The sequence below is a fragment of the Sinocyclocheilus anshuiensis genome, unplaced genomic scaffold (genome assembly GCF_001515605.1).
Source record: "Sinocyclocheilus anshuiensis isolate Anshui unplaced genomic scaffold, SAMN03320099.WGS_v1.1 scaffold261, whole genome shotgun sequence".
In the NCBI taxonomy this organism is placed as follows: Eukaryota; Metazoa; Chordata; class Actinopteri; order Cypriniformes; family Cyprinidae; genus Sinocyclocheilus; species Sinocyclocheilus anshuiensis.
Window position 1 is genome coordinate 191,734 of NW_015536515.1, and position 10,205 is coordinate 201,938.

A 10,205-nucleotide genomic window follows, 5' to 3' on the forward strand; every position below is an offset into this window, starting at 1 on the left:
GATTAAGCTATTTACATCCCACAGCCTTTTATACAAGTCTGCTCGGTCTCGGTCTCGGTCTCGGTCTCGGTCTCCATATTATTATAAAAAGAAAGGTCACCCACTTTGTGTGCACAATGAGTCTTTAAATCTGGCTCACCAGGTAGGACTCTTCTGAGGGTGAATCTCCAAAACATGTCCTGGTTATATATCTGATATATATATCCCAAAACAAAAATAATAAATATAAATATTTTTATTTTTTTTGGGGGGGGATATATATATATATATATATATATATATATATATATCCTCTCCCTGAAATGCATTTTGATTTATTTATTTATTTATATAAATTTAATTTATTTTAATTCAGTTGTTCTCAATGATGATTCTCGTTATTGTACTATTTTGTGCTTTCTGTACATATTATTTTATTTTATACATTTATTTAATCAGCAAAAATGAAATAGCACATTAAAGGCAATTAAACATATATTTATTTATTTAAATTGTTCTCAATTGTGCCATTTTATTCTATTTATTATTATTATTATTATTATTTTATTTTACCTTTATTTAATCTGCAAAAATGCAATAGCACATTAAAGGCAGTATAAATATTTCATTATTTATATACAGTAGTCAGCATTTGAAGTGGATCGAAACCTTTCATCAAAGATGTCCTAAAACCAAAACAATACCCGTTCTTGTTTTAGGACAACTTTGATGAACTTCTTTAATCCACTTCAAATGTTGACTACTGTATCTATAAAAATTATAAAATATAGATCTTTCTTTTATTTTTCTGCAAAACATAAATATATAAACCTTTTTTTATTTTATTTTAAAGTGAAATATAACCATGTTCTTGACAGTTTTCACAAGATTCGCTCTTTTTTGTGGTGGTGTGTGATACCGTTCATTTTTGAGGTCACTGTTGTAAACATCACTGAGATATAAAAACACTGCTGTGGTCCTGAGAGAATCACACCCAAACACTTCTTTGAGGATGCTGTTGTGCAGATGTTGACTGGAGCCGTTTCATTTATCATGCTCACAGATCCGCGGCAGGCACAGTCCTCTCCGCCCTGGTCCTACGAGCAACCGTACACTCCTTACCTGAGCCAAATGACATCTCCATCCATCCACTCCACCACCCCGCTGTCCTCCACCCGCGCCACGGGCCTGCCCACCATCAGCGACGTGCCAAGACGCCTCTCAGGTAAACTAACACCTTATAGAAAAGACAAATCACAAATAAGAGCTCTATTATCTCGAATGTTTCTTTAGACAGCAATGAGACTAAGTCAACGTTTCAAACTGTGCTGAGATTGGCCAAAATGCCAAAGTCTCAAAATAAACTCAAGAAACTCTCAACAAGTTCTCTCAAGATCATATCCACATTCATTTTATGCACTACTGGTCCAAAGTTTGGAATAAATGTGATTTTTTTTTTTAATGTTTTTAAAGAGGTTTCTTCTTACCAAGGCTGCATTTATTTCATTAAAATAAAAAAAGTAATATTGTGAAATATTTTTGCAATTTTAAATTTTAAAATGTAATTTATTTCTGTGATGCAAAGCTGAATTTTCAGCATCATTACTCCAATCTTCACAGTCACATGATCCTTCAGAAATCATTCTAAAATGCTGATTTGCTGCTCAATTACTATCAATTATTGTTAGCACTCAATTATTAATAATGGTTCTTATTATTTTTGTTTAGGATTATTTGATGACTAGACAATTCAAAATAACAGCATTTATTTTAAATAGAAATCTTTTGTAACGTTATAAATGTTTTTGTCACTTCCGATAATTTTTTTCAGGCTGTTTCAGCAACCATCTATCATATAGAGACTCATTTTTCTTATCCAATGAATTTTAGATGAATCAAAATCAAGCCCCGTCCTACTTTTTATGCATTGAATATCCTGTTTCACTCAGACAGATATCAGATTACAGAAGTAAAGTGAGTTTTTCACTTGTTGACTCCACATGAATCACAACTGCGTTATAAAAGGGCAACCTCTGAGCAATTAAATTCTCCTCTGGCCCATATCGCTTTCTCTGCCAGCCACTCATTTCAGAAATGTGGGAAATAGAGTGTCTCAACACTCAGCCTGTATTTACTTCGTGTTAGCCGTGAACATTTGTCCAAACACTCATTCGCTTCTTTCCCCGCTGAAGTCGAATCAAAGCATTTTTGCCAGCGTTAACTTTCTGCTTTGTAAGCGTTTGTTACGTCGCCCGTGGGCAAATGTCTTCCAAGCACTAGCACCTTTAAAAATAGAGAGCATTTGAAAGAATATCTCCCCTAGTTGAATGTCTTTGAACTCAACTCTCTTTTGAAACGCCTTGAAAAGGAACAATAAAACAGACTAGAGTTTCTGACTCACAAACCTCAAAAGGTAAACAGGTAGTTGATGCATAACATGTTTGTTCATGGGATTTTATGATTTATGAATTTATTTGAATGCAGGGAAAGTGTATGTCATAACTTCTGTAACTGATCACTTTTATGTTATTTTATTAATATGATCTTTTTCCTTTTTTTTATGATCATGCAGTGTAACAACTACATTTGTAAATTTTTACATATATATAAAATGTACATTTTAGATGCACATTAATTTATTATGTATTTAATGTATAATTTTATACATTTTTTTCATCCACACTAGATCATTTTAAGTGAACCTGTAGTGTGACAAATGCATTTTTGACAAATGCATCACACACAAATATTCCACATAGCATTTAAATTCACATGAGTTCATAACGGTTGCATGACCAGTAATTACAAAAGAATGTTGTTTAAAATAGTTTTAGATGGGGTTTTAAAAATAGTTTTGGATGGGCTTTCCAAAAGCAATTCTCGTCAACTACCTAAAAGCTCTCGAGTCCAAACTTTCGGAAGAGTTTCTGTGCCTTTATTAATGAAATAGGCACCAGATTGTGGTCCACCCACCCTTTGGGATTCATTTTGAAACAAACACACAGCGTGGACATTTTCTTTAGTGCACCTGTTTGACTCTCCGCCAGGTTGGTTTTTGAACTCTTTTCTTTTTTCTTCTTCTTTCTTTCTCTTGGCTCTCCACCCTAACTGTTTTCTTTGAGCCTGGAGCGAATGCGAAAGTTTAAATGACTTCTTGGTGTGGCTGCTTTTTGAAACCCGGCCAGCTGCCTCGTTGGGTTTGATTAGTTTAGATTTCACCCGGCTTTCATCTTGGAGATGTCAGCCTTTGTTCTTTCCTCAAAGAGACACACGCACCTCTTGGTCCTAACGCCCCCTGTTCTACCTCGGAGCGCCGCTGAATGGCTCAGTCTCGAGAAGACACGTCCCGAACGCATCGCACTCTCTGCAGCTGCTTGCGTGGCTATTCTTCTCCACCGTGGGCTCGTGTTACACCTTTCAGCCAGAGACCTGGTGACTGATAAGGACGCAGATGAAGGCATGCATAATATTACACAGAGAGCGATGAATTATCAGAGTGGGATCACGGGACACTGGAGGACTGTAAAGAACTTTGATTTTCCCGTTAGTGAAGTCTGTTTCAGGAGGCTGGTTTAAAAGCACGTTTGGTGGACTCAGTGGTACAATTCCTCAGTACTTTGATACAGCATATGCAATAGCACAGAATGCATGCACAGATCAAATGAATACCTTGATAAAAAGCTTTGGCTTTGGATAAATGATTGTGAAGTGAAGTGAAGTGACATGACATGTGGCCAAGTATGGTGACCCATGCTAGGAATTAGTGCTCTGCATTTATCCCATCCAAAGTGCACACACACAGCAGTGAACACACACACTTTGGGTTACGAGTCCGACTCTCTAACCATTAGGCCACGACTTCCCCTTGTAAATGAGTAAATGTAAATTCTTCAGAGAATACCATGGTACATGTCCACAAAACATGGCACTTTGATATTCACCATGGTTGCTTTGATTTGATAATGTGTTATGGTATTTAAATGGTACTCAAAGATATTTTTTAAAAAATACCATATTGTATGTCCACAAAACCATGGTATTTCCATGGTACTTTGATATATACCATGGTACCTAATGATTACCCTTACAAAATGTCCTAAAAAAATTTGTAAAATACAGTAAAATTGTGAAATATTATTACAATTTCAAATAACTGTTTTCTATTTGAATATTTATTAAAATGTAATTTATTTCTGTGATCAAAGCTGAATTTTCGGCATCATTCCTCCAGTCTTCAGTGTCACATGATCCTTCAGAAATCGTTCTAACATGCTGATTTGCTGCTCGAGAAACATTTCCGATTATCATCAATGTTGAAAACAGTTGTGCTGCTTCATATTTTTGTGAAACTGTGATATGTTGATGAACAAAGTTTCTAAAACCCCAAACAGTAGTATACATGCACCAAAACATTCACCATGATACGTCTTTGTTAGTGGCTTCCGTACCTCTTAATGTGCTCTTAAAGTAAGCAGGCAGTCTTGTAGCCGGCAACCCTGAAGCAACCTGAGGTCAAAGGTCGCAAGATCACTCTGATGATAGGTCACAGCTTGAGCCATCATGATCCTCTTGGTTTCTAGCCTTGAGCTTGGGCTACTAGACCACACCATCCGTGTAATACAAAGTGATTGATGTCGTATTAAGTTTAGCCAAAAAGGGTCTGGCAAGAGCCGATAGCATAATGGGTTCATTCTCATGAATGTCTGCAGTGAGGAGCGATGGTTAATGGTGATTGAAGGTTGTATATGTGAATTTCTGTCATTGTTTTGGAAATGTGACTTGGGTCTCCTCTCTTCTGCACTGTCTCCCTGAAGTGTCTTTTTTGTTTGGTTTGAAATGTCAAGAGTTGATAATGTGGAGAGACAATCTACTCATAATTGGCCACACATGTTCTGTAAAGTTTGCCGAACTGTCACTCATAAAGCGGCGCTCATGGACGACACGCGACCGCTCCTAAACCAGCAGACAAGCTGACGGGATTTATCATCATAAAACAGTACTTTACCTCAGCAACAGGGAGAGAGGAGAGACGAGACGCGGTTAGCTCAGAGACTTTGTTTGAAGTGAAGGAAAGGAGAAATGGACGAGATTTTTGGTTTGTTTGAAGTCGAGGAAAAAAGGGAGAATGGAAATGGGAAACAGTAAGGTAAGGAACAGGAAAACAGAAGGAAAGAGATTTGGTTTGTTTGAAGTAAAAGGAAAGAAAAGGGGAAATTGATGTGGGGAAAAGTCTGGAAAGGGGAAATGGAAAGAAAAGGAAAGTAGCTGGTTTGAAGTAAAAGAAAAAAGAGAAATAGAAAAGGGAAAGGAAAATATTCTGGTTTGCTACAAGTAGAGAAAAGGTGAAATGGAAAGGAAAAGATTTTAGTTTGTTTAAATTAAAGGGAAGAAAAAGGTCAAATAACCTAGGAAAGGGGAAATAAAAAAGGAAAAGGTGTTTTAGTTTGTCTAAAATAAAGGAAAGAAAAGAGGAAAAGGTCAGGAAATAGAATCTGGACAGGAAAGGGAGTTTTAGTTAGTTTGAAGTAAATGAGTGCTGCTTCATATTTTTGTGAAACTGTGATATGTTGATGAACAAAGTTTCTAAAACCCCAAACAGTAGTATACATGCACCAAAACATTCACCATGATACGTCTTTGTTAGTGGCTTCCGTACCTCTTAATGTGCTCTTAAAGTAAGCAGGCAGTCTTGTAGCCGGCAACCCTGAAGCAACCTGAGGTCAAAGGTCGCAAGATCACTCTGATGATAGGTCACAGCTTGAGCCATCATGATCCTCTTGGTTTCTAGCCTTGAGCTTGGGCTACTAGACCACACCATCCGTGTAATACAAAGTGATTGATGTCGTATTAAGTTTAGCCAAAAAGGGTCTGGCAAGAGCCGATAGCATAATGGGTTCATTCTCATGAATGTCTGCAGTGAGGAGCGATGGTTAATGGTGATTGAAGGTTGTATATGTGAATTTCTGTCATTGTTTTGGAAATGTGACTTGGGTCTCCTCTCTTCTGCACTGTCTCCCTGAAGTGTCTTTTTTGTTTGGTTTGAAATGTCAAGAGTTGATAATGTGGAGAGACAATCTACTCATAATTGGCCACACATGTTCTGTAAAGTTTGCCGAACTGTCACTCATAAAGCGGCGCTCATGGACGACACGCGACCGCTCCTAAACCAGCAGACAAGCTGACGGGATTTATCATCATAAAACAGTACTTTACCTCAGCAACAGGGAGAGAGGAGAGACGAGACGCGGTTAGCTCAGAGACTTTGTTTGAAGTGAAGGAAAGGAGAAATGGACGAGATTTTTGGTTTGTTTGAAGTCGAGGAAAAAAGGGAGAATGGAAATGGGAAACAGTAAGGTAAGGAACAGGAAAACAGAAGGAAAGAGATTTGGTTTGTTTGAAGTAAAAGGAAAGAAAAGGGGAAATTGATGTGGGGAAAAGTCTGGAAAGGGGAAATGGAAAGAAAAGGAAAGTAGCTGGTTTGAAGTAAAAGAAAAAAGAGAAATAGAAAAGGGAAAGGAAAATATTCTGGTTTGCTACAAGTAGAGAAAAGGTGAAATGGAAAGGAAAAGATTTTAGTTTGTTTAAATTAAAGGGAAGAAAAAGGTCAAATAACCTAGGAAAGGGGAAATAAAAAAGGAAAAGGTGTTTTAGTTTGTCTAAAATAAAGGAAAGAAAAGAGGAAAAGGTCAGGAAATAGAATCTGGACAGGAAAGGGAGTTTTAGTTAGTTTGAAGTAAATGAGAAAAGGGTAAATGGGAATTGAAAGTGGAAAACATTTTGGTTTGTTTGGAGGAAAGGAAAAGGGAAATGGGAAATAGTACAGAAAGGAACAGGGAAATGGAAAGGAGAACAGTTTTGGTTTGAAGTAAATGAAAAGGAAATATGGAAAATGGACACAAAAGGGGAAACAGAAAGGAAAAGACTTGATTGATTCAAGTAAAGTAAAGGAGAAATAGTAAGGTAAAGAACAGAGAAATGTCCCCAAAAGTAAAAATTTTTGGTTTGAAGTAAAGGAAAGAAAAGAGGAGATTGAAATGGGAAACTTCAAGAAAGGGGAAGAGGAAAGGAAAATCATTTGGGTTTGTATGAAAGGGGAAATGGAAAATGAAAGGTAAGAAAATGGGAAATTATTTTACTTTCTTTGAAGTAAAGGAAAGAGAAGGGGAAACTGAAATAGGAAAGGGGAAATAGAAAGGAAAAGAAAAGAGTTTGGGTTTGTTTGTTTGTTTGAAAGGAAAGGGGAAATGGAATGGAATGAAAAGGAAAAGAGGAGAGGAGTTTGGGATTGTTTGTTTATAGCCTTTAATTTAGCAGGCGGCTCCATTTGAAAAGCAGATCATGATGAATGCAGAGTGCAAAAATAGACAGATGTGGAGATGATAAGACGTTCCTCTGGGATTCTCTCTCCTGGGGTTCTGGGAGTCACAGCCCATTAGTGGTTTATAATTTAAAAACATCTTGTGGTTCTAAGAGAGTAGATCGGCCCTTCTCTTTGGCTAATCGCAGACATGCCATCACATCTGAGACTGCTCATTATGCATCCTGTGGAAACTGTGTTTTCCTCTAAGCGTTTCCATGTGCGCTCCCAGTTTATTCCGACATTTCTCTTTGATATTCATATAAATGCGAGGATGCGTGTTTGTGCATGTGAGTGTGAACGCACATGATGCATTCGCATACAAACCTCCGGACAACCTTCAGCAAACGGCGCTGAAGAAACAAACAGCCAGAAGCCAAACTCTAAATCTTTCAGCAGCACGTCAGCGCCGTTTGACAGTTAGTTTGCATATTGATCCGGTGACATTTTTGCAGCATTAGTCTTCATCTTGACCTTGAATCAACCCAAGCATTGTGTAATTCAGGTTGCGAATAAACATTTAATTCATGTTTATGTTTTGCTAGGGCAATTAAACGCTGACATGCAAGATGAGCCAGTTTCTCTTGTCGGTTGGTGAAAATGTATTGCATCTTCCTTGATTAAAAATCCTAAGACTGGGCTTGTAAAGAGAATCTGTTCATGTGGAGTCACAACAGGAACTTCTGGACCAATGCGCAACAATATGAACTTTTTTCTTGCACTGTGAAGTGTCATTCTGATGCTTTCATGGCTTGGGATATTTCAAACTGACTCGTATAATAACAAAGACAAAATTGTTTTCACTCTAATCAAATTGTTTGGGAGAGCCTCTTCATATTTACTTCCATTATTTTTCACATTCATTATTTGGAAGAGAAATGCAGATAAAGTTGCATGCACTCCATCCTTTTTTCAGTTTATAAAGGGGAGTTTTGTGTTGACAGGCTAGTTAGTTTGAGCTGTATGCAAATTAAGTTTGACAGCGCCCTCTTCTGTCTGATTTAACAATGTCCCTTTATTCATTTGAGTCTCATTTTGGTGTGGATGAAGCTACTTTGAAACTCAAGCTACTCATAATTTAAAGTAGTTACAATCAAGAGTCATTATTTTTAAAATCAAAGCATTTATCTAATACAAAAACAATGATTACCTCAAATAGGGTGTCACAGGCGAGCTAATAAATAAATAAAACTAAGTTGAAAAAGAGTTAAAGTGACCCAACAGCATTAAGTACAACTAAATATTTAATTACAAAACATATGAAAATATAAAATTACCCACAGAGACTGAAATACATTTATTTTCATGAACTGCTAATATGAACAGAAATGACATTTGAATGTTAAATGCAATGGGGCCCAAAAGGCTGACAATACATTAATAAATATATTATGTCATTTTTTTAGGATTAAAAAATAAACAAAAAAAATTAGAATTTAAAATGAAAATATGTTAGATTCTGCACTTTTTCTACATGATAGATAAGTAAAATAAAGTTGAAATGCACAATTGTTTATTACAATGAATACAATGGAAACGTTGATGGAAAATGTATCTTTACAAATCTATAAATATCATTGATTTATATAATCAGAGCATTTATCTGGTACAAAAACAATGAGTAAAATTAATGTTGTACTTTAATAATCATTGTTGTACTTTTTTAACTTAATTTTACTGATTGTTTGCGTACCATATAAATGCTCTGAATATGTAAATAAATTATAGAACAGAAATTGTACTGAAAAGTGTATAGCAATTAAAAACGATGCACAAAAAAAGGCATTTTCACTAGTGCACCCTAATTTTTGGACCCCACTGAAAGAAGACATGCTCAAAACATTTTCTTGATTTAAATATCACTAAAAAACTGCTCTTTTCTCTCCACCAGGTACGTCGGATCTCAGTCCGTTCTCGGCCGACCCGCGGCAGTTTGAACGTCAATTTCCCAGTCTGTCCTCCCTCACAGATACCCGTTTCCCCAGTCCCAGAATGCACTATCCTGCGACGTTCACGTACACCCCTACACCGGTCACCTCGGGCATGTCTCTGGGCATGTCCAGCACCACCCACTACCACACCTACCTGCCTCCGCCGTACCCCGGATCCACCCAGAACCAAAGCGGGCCCTTCCAGACCAGCAGCACGCCGTACCTCTACTACGGCGCCTCATCCGGGTCGTACCAGTTCTCAATGGTGCCGGGCGGAGATCGATCCCCCTCCAGGATGCTGCCGCCTTGCACTAGCGCATCCACCGGCAGCACCCTCATCAACCCGAACTTGCCCAATCAGACGGACGGAGGCGAGGCAGACGGCAGCCACAGCAGCTCGCCAACCGTTCTCAACTCCAGCGGCAGGATGGACGAGTCCGTTTGGAGACCATATTGAGACGGTCTGGTCAAACGAGACCTCAACGCAGCACTGTTAGCCTTAAAGACAGAGTGCGAGAGACAGTTGCATGAAAGAATCATCGGATTTGAAGCACAAATTCATTGGTACTCATTGGTACAGGTACAATATTGAATGGTTGCAGTGTATTTTTATGACTACACTGACGTTTTTTAATTCTATAAAACAGATGACCCTTACAGGGAATGATTTGTGGCATTAAAGGTATAGTTCACCCAAAAATGAAAATTTGATGTTTATCTGCTTACCCCCAGGGCATCCAAGATGTAGGTGACTTTGTTTCTTCAGTGGAACACAAACGAAGATGTTTAACTCAAACCGTTGCAAGTCTGTCAGTCATATAATGGAAGTGAATGGGAATAACTTTGAGGCTTTGAGAGTCAAAAAAACATATACAAACAAAACCAAATGAAACCCTGCGAATCGCCACCTATTTCTCAAATGGACCATTGACACTCTA

General features: G+C 37.6%; 1 protein-coding gene across 3 annotated transcripts in view; it reads left to right on the top strand.

Moving 5' to 3' along the window:
- Nucleotides 1–9,963, top strand: part of LOC107692356 (runt-related transcription factor 2-like) — a 76,957-nt gene extending 66,994 nt beyond the window's left edge. For all 3 annotated transcript variants that reach the window (XM_016491368.1, XM_016491351.1, XM_016491360.1), the window contains exons 7-8: nt 1,043–1,204; nt 9,228–9,963. In XM_016491368.1, the coding sequence (XP_016346854.1) occupies nt 1,043–1,204; nt 9,228–9,724 (659 nt within the window). In that variant the 3' untranslated portion in view covers nt 9,725–9,963. The remainder of the gene's footprint in view (nt 1–1,042; nt 1,205–9,227) is intronic.
- The last annotated feature ends 242 nt before the right edge of the window (nt 9,964–10,205 follow it).